The sequence below is a fragment of the Natator depressus genome, chromosome 1 (assembly GCF_965152275.1).
Source record: "Natator depressus isolate rNatDep1 chromosome 1, rNatDep2.hap1, whole genome shotgun sequence".
Taxonomy (NCBI): Eukaryota; Metazoa; Chordata; order Testudines; family Cheloniidae; genus Natator; species Natator depressus.
In genome coordinates, this window is record NC_134234.1 from 247,459,232 (window position 1) to 247,485,562 (window position 26,331).

The 26,331-nt window shown below is 45.1% G+C and overlaps 1 protein-coding gene across 4 annotated transcripts in view; it reads left to right on the top strand.

Annotated features, from left to right (window-relative positions):
* TBXAS1 (thromboxane A synthase 1) overlaps nt 1-26,091 on the top strand; it is a 326,045-nt gene extending 299,954 nt beyond the window's left edge. For 3 of the 4 annotated variants that reach the window (XM_074940442.1, XM_074940451.1, XM_074940434.1), the window contains 4 exons: nt 12,399-12,487; nt 18,812-18,949; nt 22,328-22,490; nt 23,105-26,091. In XM_074940442.1, the coding sequence (XP_074796543.1) occupies nt 12,399-12,487; nt 18,812-18,949; nt 22,328-22,490; nt 23,105-23,179 (465 nt within the window). In that variant the 3' untranslated portion in view covers nt 23,180-26,091. The remainder of the gene's footprint in view (nt 1-12,398; nt 12,488-18,811; nt 18,950-22,327; nt 22,491-23,104) is intronic. The other variant, XM_074940460.1, reaches the window with a different exon arrangement.
* The last annotated feature ends 240 nt before the right edge of the window (nt 26,092-26,331 follow it).

The following is a 26,331-nucleotide window of genomic DNA, read 5'->3' on the forward strand; positions in this document are numbered from 1 at the left end:
TTTACATCCAGGACCCTAATTTAAAGCACAGTCACCTCCATACAGAAAATAGAAGCTGAAGGAGGAATTATTTAATTTAATCATCTGGCTCTTATGTGACGCCGTGAATGTCTGCTGAGAGAAGGGGAGAAAAACCCTCCTCTTTATTCTAGTAACCACCGAGGAACACTTCCATGGCAGGAAAGATTAAGTCCTGCATGTACGGGTACTAGTGACATGCCCTTCGGAGAGACTACCCCAGTTTTATAATTCTCTCATTGAGACTTTTGGACCTCTGGCAGTCCTTTCTCCTGTTTTATTTCCTCCCTGTCTCCCTCCTGCTGGGAGACTTCACCATTCAGAATTTCTGCCACCCAAGTAGAAATTTTGATAGTGTCAGACAAGCTTAGCGAGAGACTCTTAATCTCTGCAGACTGAGGCAAGCCTAGGGAGCGAATTGAAGTGACTTCCCAGGTTATGGGAGAATGTTTTAAGGATGCCAGAAATAGGCTATCCCTGTACTCTGTCACTCTGACCCACTACAAACGTAATTGCCAATGATTGTCTCAAATGTTCAGCTAGCTGGAATTCAACAGTTTTTCTAGGAGTAAAGGAAACAGTTTATGGAAAAGAACTATTCTCCCTCCCCAACCCCTAAGTTAAAAAAATGCCAGTGGACAGAGGACAAATTCTAAAACCCATCTGATTGGGCACTCTCCGTTTATAAGAAGGTCCTTATACAACAAGGGCCAAATCCTGCCACCTCCTCCATGGCTGTGGAAGAATCCAGAAACAGCAGAACCTTCCTTTATCTCTCCCTCTCAACGTTTGGTTATTCTGGCTTAGTATATGGGGAGTACTTAAGCCCAAGAAAATCTGTCCTTCAAACCAGAGTTTGTGTGTGGTTCAAGCCAGAACTGGTTTATAGAATTTCTTTCTCCTCTTTTGGTTTGTAACCTGCCTCTGACCTGCAGTAGAATAAACCAACCTAAGGACTCTCTCTTCCTCTCTTCTGCTTACTTTAGATCTTCTGCCTTTAGATCTTCTCTCTTCTGCTTACTTTAGATTGTACTTTATTCTCCGTTCATTCACCCATAGGTATTGATGGTAAACTAGGTGTTTATGAATTTCTGCCTGTTTTGGTTAGGGATGCATGCATATGTGTTTGTTTTTCTGTTACAGAAAAATCTCTGTATCTCATTGAATATTTCCTTTTGAACTATCAGGCTGTGATGACCTTTTCTTACAGTGCAAAGGCAGCCTGCTGTAGGTAACACTTGTCCATCCTCCATCAAGAACTGGAGTTTTTGAGTCTGAGGAAGGCCTAATTGACTTCATATGGAGTCAAAGCTGCTGTAAATTTACACCTTCTTCTGGCTTCTTTTTCAGGATTGTCACACCAACTGAGACTCCCACTGTACCGTCATATGAACACTTACTTAAGGCCAGTTTTTCCTTACACTTATACCAATGCAACTGCAGGGCTTCAGTGGATTTACACCTGTGTAGCTGAGAGAATTTGGCTCTTAGACACCCACTCACTGGTCAGTGTGTAACTTATATGTCAACCATACACATCACTTCTGAATTTGGTCCACTGAATCTGCATCTGAGTAGGCCTATGTCAGTGTAACTTGTGTGACAATGAACAAGAAGAGAGGGCCATAGCAAGGAAAGCAACTAAAACAAGAGTGTAAGAAGGTGTGAGTTACAGTAGGCTACAGCTTACTTTCATCTACACCTTTTTAAACCTTCTTCTAGCTCCTTGGAATGTAAATTACACCAGCTCACACTTACCCCCTTACTGAGATGTAATTGACTATAAGACGGTCTAAGTATGTATAAAGGTAAAAGCTAGAAGCTGGGACTGGATGACAGGGGATGGATCACTTGATAACTGCCTGTTCACTCCCTCTGAAGCATCTGGCACTGGCCAGTGTTGGAAGACAGGATACTGGTCTGTATGGACCATTGCTCTGATCAAGTATAGCCATTCTTATGTCCTCATTCACTTTTTTAATGCTTTGCATTTTGTTGTGACTGATTTTGACTTTAACACCTCTGTGTCTAAATCATAGCATAAATCAGAAGTCCAGCCTGAAATGATATGTCCTCTGACAGATTAAATGTATTAGATGGAGGCAAGAATACTTGTGGCAGTCATTACACTCTGAATCACTTTGGCTATTGCATAGAGTTTTTTAATCCTATGCTGTAGCTGTAATGAAGGCAAATAATTTGTTTTTTCTCCTCCCATAATAGTATCCATGTAGAGCTGTTGAGTTTTTCTGGATAGGTGACAGCATGTTGAATCCAGACTGTATCCGCTGGGAAACAAAATCAAACATCTCTTGCTATGAGGAAGTTTCTGTTGCCTGTAGCCAACACTATTGATTGAATTCTTTCTGTACGGGCCAACTCCAAGATGGCAGATCTGAGTTTGCAGTCTTCCCTGGTCAAGTCATCCCCAGTTTCACTCCCTGAGACACTGAATGTTGTAGAAGGGCTTTGGTGTAGACAGGGCCGGTGCAAGGATGTTTTGCACCCTAGGCGAAACTTCCACCTTGCACCCCCCCTCCGCCCTGAGGTGCCCCCCCGTGGCAGCTCCCCGCTCCCCCCCGCCCTGAGGCTCCCCGCCGCCCCCTTGGGGAGCCGTGCAGCAACTCCCCACCCCAGCTCACCTCTGCTCCGCCTCCTCCCCGAGCATGCTGCCGCTGCCACTTCTCCACCTCCCAGGCTTGCAGCACCAATCAGCTGTTTGGCACGCAAGCCTGGGAGGGAGAGAAGCAGAGCAGGGCAGCGCGCTCAGAGGAGGAGGCAGAGCAGAGGTGAGCTGGGGCGGGGAACGGTTCCCCTGTGCGCCACCCCTCCCCCCCCCCTTACTTGCTGCAGGCGGCCCTCCTTGCGCCCCTCTGCCCAGCTCACCTCCACTCCACCGCCTCCCCGGAGTGCGCTTTTGGCCGCCCCCAACCACTTGGCGCCCTAGGCGACCGCCTAGTTCGCCTAGTGGTTGCACCAGCCCTGGGTGTAGAACTTAAAGGACATTCAAGTATTTCAGTGTGGCTAGTAAAATCTAGCAAAGGGAAAGCTGCTTCCATCAAGCAAGCAGTTGTTAGGCTTAGGCTCAAGAAGCTATCTTTGTTCATTGATATGCACACTAAGTGCCATCTCATCTCTAGTCATGCCTGTCTTGATAAGGTTATTAAAAAGGTTGTAGAGGGGCAGCTCTAACATTATCTGGTGTTCTCAGGTTTCTTTGGCCCCTGTCAGTCTGGGTATGGCAGACAGATGATTCTGATGGTGTTGCGGGATTATTTGCTCACTGCTAGGAGCAGATAATCCCGCAACACCACCAGAATCATCTGTCTGCCAGATCAAGTGCCCAGGCTGATTCTTTGATCAATTAACAGTCTTTGAGCCATACGATCAAAAAATGTTGCTCATTATTTGTGGACCTTGGCTGTGGTGGGTAGGGTTGCTCTTCAGCAATTTTGCTCTTTCCTTTCTGAGAGGTCCTTGAGGTTGATGCTGGTGTATTGCTTACGTACCCAAATTTCTGTCACCCTCCTGTCCACCATTTTTTGGGAGGATGGTAAAGCGATTTGGTGTGTGTGTGCACACAAATGTAGTAAGTCATGGAGCTACAGTGATTACATGAGCTACAGATCTAGCCAACAGTTCCTAATGGATATATCTCATAAAAACACAGTAGGCACTAACTGGCCCCTTATTAGCCATCTCAACAAAGAGGACAAATACTGAATGAATCCTGGTGACTGAATTACCCTCTTACTGCTAGAGAGGTCCTTCCAAGTCATGATGGACACACATTGGTAGGGCAGTATGAGGAAAATTTGTACTGCATCTGCTGTGCTCCTGTAGACAAAGAGAAGACTTAAGTTTCCACTGCTGTTAATCCAGTTTCTTAAACCAGTGCTAAATTCCCTTTCATTTTGTTTTTTTCCAAATCCTATTGGTTGCACTGTATCCACTTGTCCATGGACTAGAACAGCTGATCTATGTGTAAGGCTCCATGCAGGAGTCTGCGTGAGTGGAACAGCTTTCAGCATCCGGAGCTTAGATTGCATTAGTGCCCAAAATGTGTTATCTATTTACATGGCCCTCAGCACTGTATTGTCTGAGCACTTTGCAGTCATTCATGAACTTTATCCTCACAATAGCGCTGTAAGGTAGGGAAGAACCATCCCCGTTTTACTGATGGGGAACTGAACAACAGTGTAGATGAAATGACTTGCCTGAGGTCCTGAGGTCATACAGGAAGCTTGTGGCCAAGACTGAAGCTGCATTAAGGTCTCTTGAGTCCTAATCTGCTACCCTATCCAGAAGACCATCTTGCTTACTTCTTCAGTATCTGGCAAGTTAGGCACTTTCTGGTCACAGAAAAAGGGTTGAAAAAACAAAGGGAGAGATGATGGAGGAATGTGTTGCCCTTAAACCTGAAAAATAAGCCAGTGAAATATGCCCCAAAATACCTCAATGGATTACACTCCTAAATTAGTAAGGAAAAGAGATAAAACCACTGTGCAAACTATTGACTTATAAGGTAAGGTAAATCTTTGTGTAAGGCAATGGTCACAACGTTAAAATGTCTGGTGTTTTATTACATGCAGAGTGGTGCCTCCTTTATTCCTGCTTTCTCCAAAAAGGAATCTATTTCTGCACTAAAACATACCCAGCACTGAGTGACATTCAATGTATAGATGGGCTACACAGGGGCTTCAAGTGGCATCTTAGCATGACAACCTGCAACCCTCTCAGGCATACCTGCCAATATTTGAAAGCTGCAATTAAGGATATTTGGAGAGAAAAGCAAATTTCAACGCCTTTGAAATACAGTGGGCTAAAAGAGTTTTTTGAGAAAGGGAGTCGAAAAACAAATGGAAAATATTTTGTTAAAAATATATCAGGAATGTCCCTCCTGAATAGGGATGTTTGGCTTTGGGGACAACACCCAGTCCAGGATCAGACCGTGCGCACAGCTGCTGAAGTAAGTTCAGCTACTTTGAAGTTAGAAGCATGGAAATGCCAACAATTATGTAGCATCTGACGTATGAATTCACTGAGGTGCAAGTGAAAGTTGAGCTCACACTCTACTGCTATTGGCCTGGCTCTTTTTTCTGACGTAAACAAAACCAATTTTCTTCCTTGGAAAATCGTGTTTGTGATTCTTTATTTTGCTTTCTAAACTGCTAATTCCCTAAAGGAACTGAGGCTATTTGAAATAGCAAAAAAAAGTTTTCCATCATTTAATACTATTTCTTTATGTAAGGTTTGGATTAAAACTTACTTATTATATCAGATTACCTTATAATTATGTTAATTAGCGACTACAGAAGTAAGCAAGGCACTCCCAGGAGGGACACCATGGACTGAGCGTGGCTCTACAAGTCAGAACCAACTGAATTCTGTTCTCAGCTCTGCCACTTATTCACTTTGGGCCTGATCCTAAATTCCTTGCTCACCCAAAACATCTATTGAAATAAATGGGAGATTTAAGTGCACAAGCAACACAGGAAAAGGGCCAGTGTGCTTACCTACAATTAAAAAAAAGAGAGAATTATGTGGAAAATACAGGGGAAAGGTTAGTTTTAAGGGGCAGAGACACAAAATCGTACACATTACATAATATATTCAAAGCCCTTTGTTTTTGGTTTTTATTTTGTTTAAAAATTCCCTGGAATTTATCAGAGTTTATTACAAAAATTAAAAAACAGCTGAAATTAACTTTACAGTTTTTGGGTCAATAGCAGGGTCAATATAGGGGAACAGGAGGACAGTGGGAAAAAAACAACAAATAGAGAAAAGAGTATTGAAAGTAAAAGCAGTTTAATGCTGTGGTTTAATGCTATGAAGACACCATCTACTCATGCTGCCTCCTCCACCGCTTATCCTTCTGGACCCACTCCAGAAGGAGAGACGACAGCTTGGTTACCTGGGTCGCTCAGGTTATCCAGCCACCATCTCTCCTTCTGCAGTGGGGAGCCCAGGGTCTGTCCAGGTTACTGAGCCACATCAAAATTCGGGTAATAATCTGTAAAAACCAAATATTAGCTTTTGTAAAACCTGGGAATTTCTCAGTAAAAATTGGTTAAAAAAAAAAACACAAAACAAAGGGCCTTAAATATATGTGTATCAAAGTGTAGAATTATTTGCATAGTCACAGAGAGGAAGGATGTTCTTACGGTGAAGGCACTGAATTTGGACTCAGGAGATCTGAGTTCATTTCCAGGCTCTGCCACAGACTTCCTGTGTGACCTTGGGCAAATCACTTAATATCTTTGTGCCTCAATTATTTGTCTGCAAAATGGGGCTAATAATATTCCTTCCTGCCCATCCTTTGTTTCTCTTGTCCATTTAAACTGTCAGCACTTAGGCCTGGTCTACACTACGAGTTTATGTCGGATTTAGCAGCGTTAAATCCGAATTAACCCTGTACCCGTCCACACAACGAAGCCATTTTTTTGATATAAAGAGCTCTTAAAACCGATTTCTGTACTCCTCCCCAATGAGGGGTTTAGCGCTGAAATCGACATCGCCGTTTCGAATTAGGGTTAGTGTGGACACAATTCGAAGGTATTGGCCTCCGGGAGCTATCCCACAGTGCACCATTGTGACCACTCTGGACAGCACTCTGAACTCAGATGCACTGGCCAGGTGTACAGGAAAAGTCCTGGGAACTTTTGAATCTCATTTCCTGTTTGGCCAGGTGAGCTCATCAGCACAGGTGACCATGCAGTCCTAGAATCGAAAAAGAGCTCCAGCATGGACCAAACGGGAGGTATTGGATCTGATCGCTGTATGGAGAGAGGAATCTGTGCTATCAGAACTATGTTCCAAAAGACGAAATCCAAAACGTTTCAAAAAATCTCAGAGGCCATGAGGGACAGAGGCTACATCAGGGACGCGACACAGTGCCGCATGAAACTTAAGGAGCTCAGACAAGCATACCAGAAAACCAAAGAATCAAACGGACGCTCCGGGACAGAGCCCCAGACATGCCACTTCTACGCTGAGCTGCATGCAATTCTAGGGGGGGCCGCCACCACTACCGCACCCCTGTCCGTGGACTCCGCTGATGGGGTACTCTCTGCCATGCCTGAGAATTTTGCAGATGGGGAAGATGAGGAGGAGGAGAATGAGCTTGGGGAGAGCACACAGCAAACCGTTCTCCCCGACAGCCAGGATCTTTTTATCACCCTGACTGAAATACCCTTCTAACCCAACGAAGCCAGAGAAGGGGCCTCTGGTGAGTGTACCTTTCAAAATATAATACATGTTATAAAAGCAAGTGTTTTTTAATGATTAAGTAGCCCTGAGGACTTGGGATGCATTCGTGGCCAGTACTGCTACTGGAAAAGTCTGTTAACGTGTCTGGGGATGGAGCGGAAATCCTCCAGGGACATCTCCATGAAGCTCTCCTGGAGGTACTCTAAAAGCCTTTGCAGAAGGTTTCTGGGGAGAGCAGCCTTATTCCGTCCTCCATGGTAGGACACTTTACCACGCCATGCTAGTAGCAAGTAATCTGGTATCATTGCATGACAAAGCCTGGCAGCGTATGGTCCCGGTGTTTGCTGGCATTCAAGCAACATCCGTTCTTTATCTCTCTGTGTTATCCTCAGGAGAGTGATATCGTTCATGGTAACCTGTGTGAAATAGGGGAATTTAATTAAGGGGACATTCAGAGGTGGCCGTGCCTACTTGGCTGTTTGCCTGCCCCTGAAAGGAAATCCTCCCCGCAGTTAGCCACGTGGTGGGGGGCGGGGGGCATTGGCGCTGAGCTGTTCGCATTTGGCTAGCAGGGATCTTCCCTGTTACTAGCCAGGCGGTGCGGGGAGGGGAAAAGCGATCATCCCAGAGAATTGGATTGGGGGAGGGGGTTAGTTTGGTTTCTGCTGCTGCACATTAACAGGAAAACTACAGCACTAAATGGCCAACTCAACGGGCTTTGCTTGGTATGAGAAAGGAGGGGGCTGCTGTTATGAAGGTTGCAGAAGCCGAAAGACTATGGCTTTCCATGGCCGCCTGCAAACTGAATTCTGTTGCCCGGCCCTGCTTGTGTGATCTCTAACACCAAAGCCACAGGCACTCTATATAAGATGCAAAATGCGACCTTGTACCAAAGTCACATGTGCTATGTAGTGTGAATAGCGTTGTTCACCGTGAAAGAGTATAGCCACTGTTCTGTAAAATGTATCTTTTTAAATACATCACTCCCTTTTTTTCCTCCAGCAGCTGCAAATGTTTCAAGCCTCCCTCCTCCGTCCCAAAGGCTATCTCAGATAAGGCGGCGAAAAAAACGCACGCGTGATGACATGTTCTCTGAGCTCATGCAGTCGTCCGGCACTGACAGAGCTGTGTGGAGGGACACAATAGCAGAGTACAGGATGGTGGCCGATGAACGTGAGGAAAGGTGGTGGCAGGAAGATCAGAGGAGGCATGAGGAAACGCTGGGGCTACTGCAGGATCAAATGGACATGCTCCGGCATCTGGTGGAGGTTCATGAATGGCAGCAGGATCAGAGACTGCCGATGCAGCCCCTGTTTAACCGCCTTCCCTCCTCCCCAAGTTCCATAGACTCATCACCCAGATGCCCAAGAATGCAGAAGGGGAGGATACGAGCACCCAATCACTCCACCCCAGTGGACAGCCCAAGCAACAGAAGGCTGGCATTCAAGAAGTTTTAAAGTGGCCTTTTCCTTCCCTCCTACCCTCCTCCCACACCCACCCGGACTATCTTGTGACTTATCTCACTATTTTTATAATCACTTAATAAAGAATACATGTTTTTTAAATGATAGTGACTTTATTTCCTTTGCAAGCAAGCTGTGATCGAAGGTGGGAGGGCAGGTGGCTTACAGGGAATTTAGAGGCAACCAAGAGGGAGGGTTTTCATCAAGGAGAAACAAACAGAAGTGTCACACAGTACCCTGGCCAGTCATGAAACTGGTTTTCAAAGCTTCTCTGATGCTCAGTGCTTCCTGCTGTGCTCTTCTAACCACCCTGGTGTCTGGCTGCGCGTATTCTGCAGCCAGGCAATTTGCATCAACTTCCCACCCCACCATAAACATCTCCCCCTTACTCTCACAGAGATTGTGGAGCACAGAGCAAGCAGCAATAACCATGGGAATATTGGTTTCGCTGAGGTCTCACCAAGTCAGTAAACTGCACCAGCGACCCTTTAAATGTCCAAATGCACACTCTTACCACCATTCTGCACTTGCTCAGCCGATAGTTGAACCGCTCCTGACTACTGTCCAGGGTGCCTGTGTACGGCTTCATGAGCCAGGGCATTAAGGGGTAGGCTGAGTCCCCAAGGATAACTATAGGCATTTCAACATCCCCAACAGTTATTTTCTGGTCTGGGAAGTAAATCCCTTCCTGCAACTATTTAAACAGACTAGAGTTCCTGAAGATGTGAGTGTCATGAACCTTTCCCGGCCATCCCACATTGATGTCGGTGAAATGTCCCTTGTGATCCACCAGTGCTTGCAGCACCATTGAAAAGTACCCCTTGAGGTTTATGTACTGGCTGCCCTGGTGGTCCGGTCCCAAGATAGGGATATGGGTTCCATCTATAGCCCCACAGTTAGGGAATCCCATTGCAGTAAAGCCATCTAGTATGACCTGCACATTTCCCAGAGTCACTACCTTTGATAGCAGCAGCTCAATGATTGCGTTGGCTACTTGCATCACAGCAACCCCCACAGTAGATTTGCCCACTCCAAATTGATTACTGACTGACCGGTAGCTGTCTGGCGTTGCAAGCTTCCACAGGGCTATTGCCACTCACTTGTGAACTGGGAGGGCTGCTCTCATCTTGGTATTCTTGCGCTTCAGGGCAGGGGAAAGCAAGTCACAAAGTTCCATGAAAGTGCCCTTACGCATGCGAAAGTTTCGCAGCCACTGGGAATCATCCCAGACCTGCAACACTATGCGGTCCCACCAGTCTGTGCTTGTTTCCTGAGCCCAGAATCGGCATTCCACTGCATGAGTCTGCCCCATTAACACCATGATCTCCAAATTGGGGGGGAATGCGGTTTTAGAGAAAAGTGTGTTCATGTCCTCATCACCGTGATTCCGTCGCCTCCTCGCCTGGTTTTTCAGGTGCTGGTTCTCCATAAACTGCACAATAATGTGTGAGGTGTTTACAATGGTCATAACTGCTGCGGTGAGCTGAACGGACTCCATGCTTGCTGTGCTATGGCATCTGCTCGGGTAATCCAGGGAAAAGAGCGCGAAACGATGGTTTGCCGTTGCTCTGACTGGGTTTAGCAGGCCGTTGATTTCACGGAGGGAGGGAGGAGAAAATGAATACAAAACAAATCTGGTCTATTTCTTGTTTTGATCCACTTCATCTATCTTTATACATCTTGCTGGCAGCAGACTGTGCAGTACGACCGCTAGCCATCCTCATCTCCTGGGTGCTCGGCAGAAGACGGTGCAGTATGACTGCTGGCCATCGTCTTCTCCTGGCTGCTGATTAAAAGACAGTGCACTGCCGGTAGGACTGAATCGCCATGAGACGAAACTTAAAAGGGAAATGACCTGGCTGAGTCACTCCCATGTTTGCCCAGGCGCCCCTGACCTCATCGAGTTTGGTTAAAGATCACCCAGGGCTACGTCGACGACAGATACCAGTCATACTGCCCGGTCTGCTGCCAAAAGGCAATAAACTGCTGCTGTGTAGCAATGCAGTACCGCGTCTGCCAGCACCCAGGAGACATACGGTGACGGTTAGCTGAGCGGGCTCCATGCTTGCCGTGGTATGGCGTCTGCACAGGTAACTCAAGAAAAAAGGCGCAAAACGATTGTCTGCCCTTGCTTTCACGGAGGGAGGGAGGGAAGGGGGGCCTGACAATATGTACCCAGAACCACCCGCGACAATGTTTTAGCCCTATCAGGCACTGGGATTTCTACCCAGAATTCAAATGGGCGGCGGAGACTGCAGAAACTGTGGGATAGCTACCCACAGTGCAACGCTCTGGAAGTCGACGGTTGCCTCGGTACTGTGGACACACTCTGCCGACTACATGCACTTAGAGCATTTGTGTGGGGGGACACACAATCGACTGTATAAATGCTTTCTACAAAACCAACTTCTATCAATTCGACCTAATTTCGTAGTGTAGACAAGGCCTTACTGTCTGTTTGCACAGCACCTAGCACCACGGGGCCCCAGTCTTGTTTCGAGGCTGTAGGCACTATAGTAATAGAAATAATAACAATAAATTATTATTGCTGAAGTAAGGGAAAAATGCATATTGTATTGACTAGAGACGAGACATCCTTTAACATAAGAGAAGAGTGGTAGCCCTATTTGGACCCGGTGTGGATTTGAATAACTGACGTAGCCTCTCTGCCTATATTTCCCTTCTGAAAAATGAGTGTAATAGAACTTATCTATCTTATAGAAGGATCTGTCAGAGTTTGTACAGCCCTTGGAAAATCTGAAGTGGCACATGCAGTCTCAGCTCTGAATAAAGGGGATGTTCTAACCTGGCCAGGCATTCTCATTTTATTGTACATATTGTCTGCATACCATCTGGAATTGTTCTCTGCTTAGTATTTTTAGTATGTAACATACATTTTCACATGAAAATTCAATAAAATATGCATTATGTATGAAAGCTGATGTAGTAAATGAAGAATGGACAGAATCCAGTCCCTGTTGTGAACCTCAGAGGCCCCAAATCTTCACAGTTTTAGTCTAGCCTGGCGTAAGTGTCTCTTCCTAATATGCTCCATGTCAGATTTTAGAAGAGACAAGATCCTTTAATTTAAACCGTACTCAGCTTTACTGGGGATCTTTTCAGATGTACTTTCTCTGCCCTCTGCTGACAGAACTGAATAATGACATGTACAATCTCTGTGAGTTTTCCAAGACAAGAAATGGTGAGAGAAATGTTCTCTCTCTCTCTGTTGTAGGGCTGGAGCTTTGTTATTTGTTTGTTCTATTATTGTCCGTTGGCTCCTTTTTAGAATGTAAATTCATTGGAGCCAGAGTTGTGTTTGTTTATATGATGCTTTCTATCAATTGAATGTATACTTTCAGGGTTATGTAAATTAGGCCCAAATCAAGATCTGCTACACAAAGAGCAAATAAACTGGGTTTGGACAAGAGATCACCACGGGAGGAAACAGAATTATCCCCTCCCATATCCACTACTATGGTCCATTGGAATAGCACAAGTTGTTGCCACTGTGAGGAATTTTGTAGTAAAGGTCCCACTGGGCACACTGTGGGCCCACCCTCAAATGCCATGACCTTGCCATGGAGAAACTCACCACGGCGCACCATTCCAGGGTGCATTGGTCAGTAGTCTCCAAGGTAGCTCCTCCACAACCTGCAGCTCCAGCAGTTTCCAGCACTTAATTATCTCTTTCTTCCTTTCTCCCAGGATGTTCCTGACTACCAAAATGTCCAAGAGCTCCCTTACCTGGATATGGTGATTGCAGAGACATTGCGCATGTACCCACCTGCATTCAGGTATACCTTTTCCCTCTAGCGCCTAGAGAGTACATCATTAGATAAATACAGTGGCAATCTGTTTGGAAGCCCCATGCTCTTGGCCTCCATGTAGCTATCAGTACTGCTCGTGCACTTGAGAGATACAGTGGGGCCAAATGAATGAAGAAGACTGGCTAAGGCAGCTCTGCTTAATGCACCCTTTTCAAAGCCAGCTGGTCAGGAGTCTCTTTTCACTGTTCTTCGGGTCCCCCAAGCCCAGGGGAAGCAGTATCTTTGAAGCAGACTAGCCTTAGGAAGTCAGATGGTTCTTCTTTGCTCCACTTCAGAGATCAGAGTATAGAATTTACATAGCCTACTGGCTGAGTAGGCCAGTCACCCCATTAAACCCCTGATCTTCTGAAGTTTGTGCATGTCCCTTGCTGTATTCAAAACCATGAATTGTACTATGTGCTATATATAGCTCATTCTGTAATATAATATTCTGCCCTAATACTGTACTATACCATTATAGCTAACTCTAGTGCCTCCATCCAGTGGGTATTCGAAATTTTCCTTAACTGATACTAAAATAATTTCCCAGGGAGCTTAGAAGTGTTTATTTCAAAAAAGTGGAGGGGAAATTAGCAAACCGTGTAAGATCACAAAACTGTAACAGAACACAAATCTCAGGTCTCGGGGTGGGATTTTCAAAAGCAAACCAGCATTAACCTAACTCTGTTTCTATTAAAGTCAATGGTAGAGCTCCCCTTGATTTCAGTAGGAGTAGAGTTAGGCCAATGCTGAGCACTTTGGAAAATCCCACTCTATGGTAACAAGTACCTTAAAATAAAATAGCTGAAAATTAACCCCTCTTTTACTTACCCCCAAGACTTGAGGGCAGGATCTTCCAAGATTTTCTGTGGAGTTGCACAGGGTTATAAGGGTTATTATGCTTGCTCATAAACGACAACATTTTACTCTGAAATCCATGGTATATACATGGAAGTTCCTGTGCCTGTTAAGCATCAGGGACATTTGAATTTCAACTCTGTCTGAAACACTGGGAAACAATCAATGTTTGTCAGATGGGAAACAGAATTAGAAGAGAAGGAAGTTATTTTGAAACTTCCATTGATGTCATTTGTGGTTGTTCCTGATCTCTATCTAAGGCCCAGTGCATTGCAAAGATGCCAGATACATAAGACAAGAATAGTGCTGTATTCCAGAATACAAAGAAATAGTGACAGGTTTCAGAGTAGCAGCCATGTTAGTCTGTATCCGCAAAAAGAAAAGGAGGACTTGTGGCACCTTAGAGACTAACCAATGTATTTGAGCATAAGCTTTCGTGAGCTACAGCTCACTTCTGAATGCATCCGATGAAGTGAGCTGCAGCTCACGAAAGCTTATGCGCAAATAAATTTGTTAGTCTCTAAGGTGCCACAAGTCCTCCTTTTCTTTTTAAAGAAATAGTGAAAATTCAATAGCAAACAAAATAATTTTACTACCATGAGTGAGAGATATTTAAAAACAATCTGAATAAATAGAGAACTTCACTCTGCAGAGCTGGTGGTCCAGTACCTTTCACCAACATCCTATTCACTTTTCGGCAAAAGGGAGGACTTGACAATATTTTTCTCCAGGCTTTGGTTCATAGTTATCTATTTTTATTTAATTTTGTGTGAGAGAGAACATTATGCTGTGAATAGTGCCAAAGTGGCAGTCCTAGAGACTGAAATCTTCTATTTATTCACTAAATAGGTACAGGGCAGGCACCAGTAATCATACATAGTACCCCAGTCATGAGGTCACTGCTGATCTGGAGGAAGCACTTTTTAGGGATGAGATAACAGTTTGGCCTCCAGGGTCCATGCAGTCTTTGGTTTCTGCTGAGACTGTTCATATATTATTATTTGTATTACTGTACCACTTACAGGCCCCAATCAAGACCAGGGCCCTATTTTGCTTGGAACCATTCACACATATAGTAAGAAAGAGTCTTTAATTTGAAAAGCCTACACACTAAGTGGACAAAACAGACGAAGGATGAGAGAAAAGAAGTATTATCCCCATTTTACAGTTGGGAAATTGAGGCACTGAAAGATGAAGGATAAATTTTTCAAAAGCACCTAAGTCTCATTTTCACACATGATTTAGGCACCTAGGGGCTTTTGAATTTTTTACCCTTCATCTTTTATTGCTTGAAATTCAATTGGATTTAGGCATCTAAGTCACTTAGGGTAAAAATTTCAAAAGCACCTAAGTGGCTTGTGCAAGGTCATGCAAGAAGTTTGTAACAAAACCGGGAATTAAACCCAGATCTCGAGTGCTAGGCTAGCGCTTTAACTAAAAGACCATCCTTTCTCTCTAAGAAGAGAGCCAGTTCTGGTAGCAGTTTCTGTGATTTTCAGTGGCTAATGAGAGGAGACCATCAAACTAATTTAACATGTAGGATACCAAACAGCCATCAGGAGATAACAATGCACAATAGGAGCTGGGGCCTCTAGTTGCTATGGTAATAGAAACATGAAATTACTCATAAAAACCTCCCTTAAAAGAACATTATGAAGGGTTGCAAAGTCAAGCTCTCAGAAGTTAGGAAATGCCAGAATAAAGTTAACCTTTAATCTGGCCCCCTTATGTGTATGCATTATGATAGTCTCTACTGACATGACCACATGGCTATTTTTTCCACAGGACCCCGTCTCATTTGGTGAACAGGATGGACGGTGCTCACTTAGTGAGCAGCTATTCAATCTTTTCTTTCATCCTCATTGTTCAGTGTGTGGCCCCAGGTCTCATTTACTGCACACTATTCAAACTGTGCTCTGAAAACAGAATTATTAATTCCCTCGTGGGTTTTTCTGTGAGCTTCATCACTACAGAGCTGAGAGAGTCACAGACATTAATTAATTTATTTTTGCACATCCCTGTGAGGTGAGGGAGTGGTACTGTCTCCATTTTCCAGATGGGGAGCTGAAGCATAAATGGATTAAGCTCAAAAGTGTCTATTAATTTGGGGTGCCTGAGTGAAATCTAGCATGTGATTTTTCAGCGTGCTTAGAATTACACAGCACTTTGTGTCCAAGCCCAGTTCCTATTGACTGCCGTCGCAGCTGAGCGCTCAGCACTTCTGGACATCAGACCCCAGGGTATCAGGTTGGGGACCCAGAAAATAAGGAACACAACAATTAGTGACCAACTCTGAAAAGTTTGGTATACGGGACTTGTCCGGAATCAGGAAGGAACTCTGTGGCAGAGGCAGGGAGAGAAGCCAGTTCTCCATTCAACTGCCTTACCCATAAGATCATCCTTTCTCTTCCTGCAATCCCCTGTCTCATTCACTACACATCTTCTAGCTACTGCAACAAATGAAGGAGGCATCCTACAGAGAACAGCCTCCTTCACACAACCCCAATTCATTTCCAGAGAAGGTCCATCCTGTGCAGTGAATGAGGGCAAGGGACCTGTGACAAAAGTACTATGATGTCATTAATGTAAGGCTGTATCATGGGCACTGGAACAATTTGTACAGTGGGGGTGCTAAGAGCCATTGAACCAAACTGTGAACCCTGAATATGATGGAAACCACTTGAAGCCAGGGGGTGCAACAGCACCCTCCACACCCCTAGTCCCAGCCCCTATAGGCTATATCATAATTCATATGCATAAGGAGGCAGAATTAAGGTTGCACAGGCACCTTAATGCTGGATATCCTGACTTCTGATTTTGCACCATTAATTTTTTCTGTGAGTAATTTCCTATGTTTATGAAAAAGCAAACTGAAAAAAAAAACCTAGACATTCCATCATGTAGCATCATACGGATACCCACATGGGCCATCAGCATTGCTGGAACCTTTGGATCCACTGCTAGGGTTGCCGTCTAATCACACAAACCCAAACACCCTTACCCCCCTGCCCCACCCCTTCTCTGAGGCCCCACCCCACTCATTCTATCCCCCTTCCCTCCGTCACTCACCTTCCCCCACCCCCTCACTTTCACCGGGCTGGGGCAGGGGGTTGGGGTGCGGGAGGGGGTGCAGGCTCTGGGATGGGGCCAAGGGGTTCGGAGTGTGGGAGGGGGCTCTGGGCTAAGCCTGGGGCAGGGGGTTGGGGTGCAGGAGAGGGTGCGGGGTTCAGGCTCCAGCTGGGAGGCGTTTACCTGGGATGGCTCGTGGTCAGCGGCGCAGCGGGGCTAAGGGTGGCTGCCTGCTCTGGCCCTGCACTGCTCCCAGAAGTGGCTGACAAGTCCCTGGGGCCCCTGGGAGCTGTGAAGTTGGTGCTCGGGGTGCACGGAGACCCCTGGCCCCACTGGGAGCAGCGTGGGGCTAGGGTAGGCAGGGAACCTGCCTTAGCCCTGCTGCGCCACTGGACTTTTAGCACCTAAAATCTCCTGGTTTGGCTTCAGTAGCCTCTGGGAGATAGGGCCTGATTCCAGGAAACTCCTGGCAAAACCGGGAGGGTTGGCAACCCTATCCGCTGCTCAGACCTCTGCCTCCTGAGCTGAGTAACTGGTTGATAGCAGTAGTAGGTTGCCATTCTGTCTGTGGATCAGAGTGAGACACTTTGCCGGTTGGTTTCATAGATTTTTGCTGACAACAGAGAAATGGTGAGGCTCAGAATGGGAATCTTCAGCTCCATCCCAAGCTCTGGAGGGCAGTGTGTTCTCGTGGGCACAGACTCTTCTGCCCATTTCCCCCAAAACTTGATCCCTTCTGCCCTGGTCCCTCCCCAGTCCTCTCTCTTCCCCATTCCTGACTCCTCATCCCAGTTCCATTCTCCTTACCTAGCCAGTTCAGGTTTCTTATCCAAATCCCACTCTCCTTGCCCGACCAATCATAGTTTTCCCCTGGAGAGTCCCCATCCCACTCGCCCACCACCCCACCCTTCCAGTCTCCTTGCCCAGTCATTCCCACTTTCCCCCATGCCTTCCCATCTCCTAGTCCCCAGTCTTCTTGCCCAGCCAGTACCAGTTCACTACCTCCTCATCTGCTCGGTCTCTGACCCCCCCTTGGCCTCCAATTCCTACCCTCTCCCTTCAACCACATTTGCCATCCCCATTGGTTCTCAGTCTGTGTTCTCAGGCTCCTTGTCCAGTCCCATTGTCCCATCACGAGCTCCTTATCCCAGTCTCTTTCCCCCACATCTTGGCTCCTCATCAGATCTGTCCACTCCAACCCACTGATTCCCAGTCTCCTTGCACAGCCAGTCCCAAGCTCTGTCCCTAAATCTTCATTTGATCTGTCTCCCCCATTTTGCTGCCAGTACCAGTCTGCTTGCCCAGCCAGTTCCCAGTCCCTATCTCTCTACCCCTAGTTCAAGTTTCCATCGCCCTCTTTCCTGTCCACCAACCTCCAGTACCAGTCATCCCCACCCCTCCAGGCTCCTTGTCTCAATCTGCTCCCCTCACCTTTGCATCCCTTCCCCTGGTCTAGTTTTTATCCCCTCTGCTTTCAAATCAGGATGCTTCCTCCCCCTCATTGCCTGAGTACAACAGGGGGGCTTTGAGAGCACCGGAGAGACGTGCTCCCTGTTCTCAATTATAGTGTCTGGAGCTAGCCTGCAGCAGCGCAGAGCTACAATTGCAGAAAAAGTCCTGCTCAGGCCCGGGCTGTAGCATGCCCAGTGCAGACAGAATCTTTGGAGATCTTTAGCTATTAAACTCTAGCAAGTCTCTACTGAGCATATGCAAACTGCAATTTTTCAGAGGCTTATAACTTGGCCAAATTTTCACAAAGACAGCAACAGTACATCCCTGATACAAAGGACAACCTCTCCCAAATGTCAGTCCCTGCTCCAGAGCATGGAGATGCTAGCACTTCCCAAAGAAAATGTCTCCAGAATTTTTTAATACAGGCAAAACGATACATTTTCCCCTTAGCCTCGTTCTCAGAAACAATGGAACTATTTTAGCTGAAATTTTCAAACATTTCAGCTTGAGGCAGATGCCTGGCATGGGAAATCAGAGTCCAAATGGAAGGTTTGACAAAGTTATAAGCAAGTGAAAATGGTCTAATAATGGGACGTGTCAGGCAACCTTAATAATAGTGCTACCAGAGCCTCCTCTAGCAGCAAAAGTTACCAATTTGGGATGAATTCTAACTCCTAGTCTCGTGCTGCAAGGATCCATATTTCATTTGTGGTTCCCCGAAAAGTCCATGCTCTCTATTTTTATGGTGAGGATGACTGTAAATGCCCTTTGTGCGGCAAGCAACTGCTGCTCTGCTTATCTACCAGTGATCACCATCTTGTTTCCCTAATCGTAAAACCAACACAAATGACTTATTCAATGGCTGCTTTCAACACCCTGCCTTTGTACTTTTATTCTTACTCATCTGGGGTCAGTGACATTTAACTGTTGCAGGTTCACTCGGGAGACATCGAAGGACTGCGTAGTGATGGGACAGCATATTCCAGCTGGCGCCATAATAGAAATTGCAGTTGGACCTCTACATTATAACCCTGAGCTCTGGCCAGAACCTGAGAAATTCATCCCTGAGAGGTATGTGGGATACTGCTCAACATCTCTTGTACCATTGTCCTTATTTAGACCATTTAGAACAAAGTCCTGCCTTAACTGCTGTTTCCTGTGTGGCTAATAAAAAAAGAGTGCTCTGTGTGTAAGCAGTTTGTTCCCAGGATGCCAATCCCATGCACTAGAAATGCATTCAGTGTATGGATATTCAAATGAATACACCAAGCAACCCCCTTTGCTGCATAATTCCTGAACCCAACAGAGCCCCAGCAATCAGCTGTTAACATGGAGCAGGTAGACACCGTATCCAGCATCACCTCCACCAAAGTAGTTGGCTACTGGTAGATGAGTCTTAAATAGGAACCAATGCCATGTCTGTGGTTGCCCACCTGGCATGGGTATAACCTGTTCCTGGTCAAATGCTGCTACTTTGGCCACTCCTGGATATAGAAATTCAGAATAAAAATAGGCTACCCATTGTATTCATTTGCATGTAATTACCCAGAATTCTCCTCAAGCACATGGCTGTTTCAGAGCAGCCTTTCTGTCTGAGATCCTGGAACAGTCTGGGTGTGCTGCTAGGGGCTTACTCCTGTACCTGAAGCCAGTGGGAGTTTTGTCTTCAGTGGGAGCAGGATAGGGTTCCAAGTTCTTCATTCTGCTTGCAGGACAGACTTTCATGTAAAGCTTTTCTCACTTTCAAACTGGGTCTTAACGGAGTTCTGTTTGTATAACAACTGCATGGAGAAGAGACTATCCTGCAGCTGCAGAGGTTAGCAGACAAAAAGTGTTCTGGAATTATTGCAGATCCAATACTATGTAGAAGCACAGGTTTGCTTAGTGGACACAGCTGATAAGACCTGCATCTCAAGTTGCCATCTTGTGAAAGTTCTAGTACAAAATGCTAGCCTCTCAAACACACTGGGTGTGATGCAGACTTTCTAAGAATAGCTCTGAAGGACTAATGTAACTACACATGTAAGTGGGTTTGTATATAGGAATCCTCTCGGAACAGTCCATCCTGTATACTAGTTGTCTGTTTTCTCTGTCTTAGCCCATAAAGAGGGGCAGCACCAGGGTCAGAACATAAGAACGGCCATACTGGGTCAGACCAAAGGTCCATCCAGCCCAGTATCCTGTCTTCCGACAGTGGCCAATGCCAGGTGTTTCAGATGGAATGAACAGAACAGGTGATCATCAAGTGATCCATCCCTTGTCACCCATTCCCAGTTTCTGGCAAAAAGAGGCTAGGGACACCATCCCATGCCTTTGCTGACTAATAGCCATTGATGGACCTATCTTCCATGAATTTATCTAGTTCTTTTTTGAACCCTGTTATAGTTTTGGCCTTCACAGCATCCTCTGGCAAAGAGTTCCACAGGTTGACTGTGGATTGTGTGAAGAAACACTTCCTTTTGTTTTAAACCTGCTGCCTATTAAACCTCTTTTTAGGAGAAAGGAGCATTTGTATTGTATTCTCAGGTTCAGATGAGAAGTCTGGCAATGATCTTTCTAGTGACAGATGTCATGTCTGGGTCTTCTGTTGACCACTGGACCACATCATCTACCCCAGCTTCTGGAAGTGTTCAGGAAGCGGTGCTTTAAAGGAAAGTGTTTGGGGGATGGGAACTATAATGCACTTGGCCAAATGTGCAGTGCTGTGCGTGGTGAAGCTGAGGCAAATTTCTTTCTTCACCTCTTCCTGAAGCAGGAGGTACAATTACCCATAGACTCACCTTAGCTTGCATAGTTTGCCAGTATTGTTAGTGGTCATAAGATTAGGCGTCTTTCTCTTTAAAAAAAAAAATAAAAAAATCCAACCCTGGTATTTTTCTCTCTGGCTTTCTGTTGGTGAACCATCCTCAGACTGATTATGTTGCATGAAGAAGAATTGGTTAGCTCTAAGTTTACTGACCTTAGTCCCATTGTTCTTGTATTTTGGGTCATACCAAAAATGGGGAGACACATTTTTTCACTACACATGCCATAATGCTGAATACCTCGACCAAGTCCTGAGGCAGGAGGTGTCTCTTACTATATGTTTGTACAGTTCTTAAGACAATGGGGTCCCACTCTCTCTTTGAGGCCTTTAGGTGGTATCATTAATACAACCAGCACATGATGATTTTTCCTTTCCAGGCTAGGTAATCTCAGTCTTGAAATAGCCTTCAAAAGCTCTCATCATATTTAAGTCCTGCTGTGTTCATTGCCTTTCTCTGGACCTTTCCAGACCCAAGTGCAGGAGCTGCAACTCTGGCTGGTCCTTGCACACGATGTGCAAGGGGAGGGGAGGCTCATTGCCCCCCTCCCAGTACAAGTGCCCTTAAAGGTATGTGGATGGCTCAGCTGGCATTAGGGCAGTTCTGTACTGGCACATCAGCCTTTGGCTCCCTACGGTAAGGGAGAGCCTAGCCCAGTAAGAGCAGATATCTAGTACAATGGCACCTCTTGAAATGTTGTTGCTTTTCTAGAATGTCCATAGCTTTTAAGGGCAGAAGGCCCTAGATTTCAGATGGATTGCTGAGTGCACTGAGCCCAATCCCTTGTCTGGCTAAAACTCCAAATCCAGACTGGCTGCTTTTCTGGAAGGTAAGACTGCAAGGGATAGAGTTTCCACCACATCCGTTGGTAGTTTGTTCCAAAGGTTACTCTTCCTCGCTGTTAAAAAATTGTGCCTTTTTTCTAATGTGTATTTCTAATATTTTTATTAGGTATTTTAAAAGAATTAGCTACCCTGGCCTCTTCTGGATGACTGCCACCTTAGTCCTCACTAGCAATTGAACTGGGCACCTCCAGAATTAAGAGCATGCATGCCTTCAGTTTGAGCTGAAAACCTAAATCCCCTACTTCCTCTATGGATGGAGCACACATAAAACAGTGGGATACATCTGTGCAATAAGAGCCTTCTTCCCCAGCCAATCAGATCCCTGCTTTCATATTCCTGTTTTTCTCATTGTCCGTCCTAAAGAGAATCCCAGGCAGGCTCTACCAATTTACATTGCTTTTGCAATGCAGGGGCAGCATTCTTGCTCATTCTAGGTCAGAGTTCATTAGTTTGCTCTTGGCATATGCAGGCAGTAGTTTCGCCGTTAGTTTATGCATAGGGTCTGGGTTGCTATAACCCCCGAATTAGTGTGCCGTAGTTTCCTCAGATAATGAGTGTTTAGTGAGGGCAGTTCATTAAAGACAGACTTTTAAAAATGACAAAGAAAGTCTGTTTGTCCTGCTGGGAGAACTACTCATTGACAAAGGACGTTTTAGTTTAGAGCAGAATTTGCTAACGGTCCCCTTGAGAATTGTTTACTGAGACCAATTTAAATCCAGCTTTCTCAAGATGTAAGCAGAAAAATCACATCAGCATGAAAACTGTTTCTTGAGCTGGTTTCCAATTTGCCCACCTTGCAGGTTCACAGCAGAGGCCAAACTGCAGCAGCATCCCTTCACATACCTCCCGTTTGGAGCAGGACCTCGCAGCTGCATTGGCATGAGGATGGCTTTGCTGGAGATAAAGATGACCCTGCTGCGGATCTTGCAGAAGTTCAAATTTGAAACCAGTCCCGAGACCCAGGTTTGTATATGTGGAAACTTATGGACGACACCTGTCAACTCTCTTGGGAACTGACAGACTGCTCTATAGGTGGCCGGTGATGTGTCATAGTGCAGTCATGCAAAAAAACTAACAGGCATATGTGTATAATAAAAGTGGCAGCAGTGCTGAATCACATTACTTTAATCAAAATATAATTGGATTTGTCATTTAGTAAATAAAACAAACTTCTATAAACCATAGAGCCTACAGCCCAGATCCTCTGCTGGTGTAAATAGTCTATGTCAATTTACACCAGTGTGTTTATCAGAGTACGTTGGTACTTCTGTGTTTGCACCTACTGTATATTTAGCAGCTCTAGAGCTTACGGCAGTTTATTTTATTTAGATTTGTAAGATACCTGGGCATCCACTGCCTAACCTAAAAAAAAAATGATTTTTACCATTATACTGCCAACAACTGGCTATAAAATGGACACTTTACAACTTCCATGACGTCTGTATGAGTTAATCTCATAAAGGAAACTGAAAACATCAATTTGTACTTGTGAAACTTTTACACGCATGCACTGCGCGCACACACTGTGTGAAAGAGAGTAAGCGTATAAAATATGTAATTTATTTTCTCTTTTTCAGATTCCTTTGCAGTTGACATCTGTATCGTCATTAGCACCAAAAAACGGAGTCTATGTTAAGATAGTACCTAGATAGAGCAAAAACCCCATTCTGAAAGCCTCCAAGGAGGTGATCCATTGTTCAGTGGCTCGCTGATAGATTGGGGGTAACATTTTCAAAAGTACTTAAGTGACTTGGGAGCCTAAATCTCATTGAAAGTCAATTGGACTTTAAATGTGTGGGCCAAAATCCTGCTGATTTTCAATGAAACTCAGGCTCCTAAGTCACTTTTGAAAATGGGACTTAAGTACTTTGGAAAGTTTTACCCAAGCCCATGACTGTAAATAGTCTCTGAAAAAGCATCCCCCATCAGCCTTAGTGGTCGTAACAGGGCCCACTTCATTTTACTTATCTACATGGGAGTTTGTCCAGGCTCCAACCTTAGCAGTCTGCACTTCCTCACCTTCGGTAGATTTTTATAAGATGTTGAACGATCACTTGTTAGCTAACACGTTTTAACAACAGACCTTTAAATCCGAGTCTCAAACTCGGAAAGGCAACATGTGTGGTGGTAACAGCAAGGACTAGGAATCAGGACACCTGGATCCTACTCCGAACTCTGCAGTTGACCGATCTTGAGCAGACAGCCTAACCTCACGGTACCTGTCAAATGAAGATAATGCTTACTCACCTTTTGTAAAGCACTCTGAGACATTTGGATGAAATGTGCTCGTATTATCCTCTAACTTTTGTTACAGTGGATTTTAAAATAATGGCAAATATCTGTACAGCACTTAAGTTCCTATAAGCAGGACCAGACCAAAGAATGTTGTAGACTGCTATTAAGTTTTGTCTGTTACTGAATAGTATTTAGCGAACCTTGGAATATACAAGTTTGAAGTGTTTAGGAGAACTCGGGGAATTTTAGCGTTGACCTGAAGATGGTGGCACAGCAGGAGTTTTCCCAGCATAGCATGACGCTTTTCCTTTCTATGCATTTCAGTTGGCACTATACTTGGTCAGAGGAAATGAAGGAGGCTGCATGCACTAGTGCTTAAAGTCAAGGATTGGGAGCCAGGAAAATCAGTTCCAATAGCTACACTAACTCATTAGGCGACCCTGCAGCAAGTCACTTCACCAACTTGTGCCTCACTCAACCCACATAGGGAAAGAATGTGGGTGAATGCTAGGCTCAGTGACTGCCTGCATGTCTTCACAGTCAAAACAGCACTGATTTGATTCTTCAGGACCGTTTGCCCACAGCATCTGCAGTAGCTAAAAGCAAATTTTTCCATGTTTGGAATTTTTCCATATTTGCACACATGGAGCAAACGGTCTCTTCCGCTGCATCCTGGCCCACCCCAGCAGAGGCTCAAACTATAGTTTTGGGGGCCGCATGATACCTAGATAGAGGCAGAAAGTTTACTCCATACCCAACCCTAGGTGGAAAATTGAGAAAATGGAAGAAAGTTGTCATAGGCCCAAGTTTTTGTGTGCGTCCCTGTTGCAGGCCCCTGGGTCCTATGTGGGCTAGTGGAGTGTCACTGAGCATCCTTCACACTGGGACACTGACCATTACAGCTGCAGCATGTTTAGAATTCCCAGCAGCTTCTACTGCTTCTTAAGCCTCAAGGAACTGTGGCCCAGATCCTCAGATATTTTCCACTGATTTCAATGGAAGTTAACGAGCACCTTTGAGGATGTGGGCACTGGTCCCTTCCCAGGCAGACTAGCAGCATCGATGACATTACGGATCACTACAGGAAGTTCTATCCACTGAAGAAGGCAGGTCTCAGTTGGAGAGTGGGGTGGTAAGAGGCAGCCTTCCAAGTTTTCGGGGGAGATGTATATTATTTTCTTTAAACATAGGGCCCTACTTTGGTTTCCACTGTGGGCTGAGATCATGAACAAGAAGAAAGGAGGAGGTTGGTGAAGTTTATTCGTTTTGCCAAAAATAGGTTATTTCCTCCCCTGTGAAATTAAATTTTCCTGACGTTCCAGCCAGCTGAGCACTCATGAGTACTTTACTTTAAAAAAGCCCAGTGAGCTTTTGCTAAAACGTAACCTCAGACTGCCCTTTAAAAAAGAACATCTGTTGCTAGTTGGGAGAGCCATCCTGGCGCTCTTTGGGCCTCAGCTGAACCAGTCACACTTCTTTTCTAAAGCTATGCTACAGGAAACACCAGCACTCATGCATGGTACGCACAAAACCAGCTGCGATATACTTCGCTGCAGCTGCGGTACAAATGATATTGAGTAAGGCGCTCGATTAGAAGACTGCTGCTGCTCCATGATTCCCATCTACAGTTTCTTGCTTGCATGTGGCACGTTGAGACTGGTGTGATTGGCGCATGCTGCTTTCACCTCTTGCCGGTCATTGTGACCACACTTTTAAAAGTCATGCTCATCTTCCTTACCAAGGCTTGTGTTTATTTCTGTGATGGGATTTTCTTCTCGCTTGAGTTCTAGCGTAGTAACTGTGGATTATAGGCCTGATAGTTAATGCTCCATCCATACTCCAGCCTTGCCATGCCGGAGTTTAAATGACTCAATGTGCCTATGAAATGAGATATTGAATTAATGGTCTAATCTAAAAAGGTGCAGCATGCACCTCTATGCACAATTTTGCCTCAATTTTTTCAATAGCATATTATTTGTGGTTGTGATTCTAAATTATACCTGTAAACTGGAATAGTATAGAGTAGTCTCATTAAATATTTTTCCCATCCATTTGTCTTAAAGAAAAAGTGTTTGTCCTTTACTGTGTTCTTGCTATCTACATCAGAAAGTCAGCCTCCAAGTTTTCTTCCAACAGTGTTCTCCTGTTTCCCCTCCTCCCCCCGACCTGTGGACTGTAGGTCCTCCCTTTCTTCATTTTTAAACACACACTTTAGAGCCTAAACCCTCTTAGTTATACACTTTACCAGATCATCTATTTATTGCCATATTTATCCAAGGAACTGGAGCTTTGTCCACATGTCCACTGGAATTTAAAAATTATTGTAAGAAAACAGATCAGCATAACTGATATGGTGCATTGGGTTCTAAGGCATGGAAACAGGCATCACTGAAGGGACCTGAGTTGTCAGAAACTTATAACTGATATGTATATTGCCACTCAAATGCAGGTTAGTGGCTTCACTAACAATACAGTGACTGTCTTGCAAGATTTTTCAGCTACTATGTTAATACTAGCTTGCCCATCCCTGAATACAGGGCTGATTGCAAAGGAAGTAAGTGCCAACTGT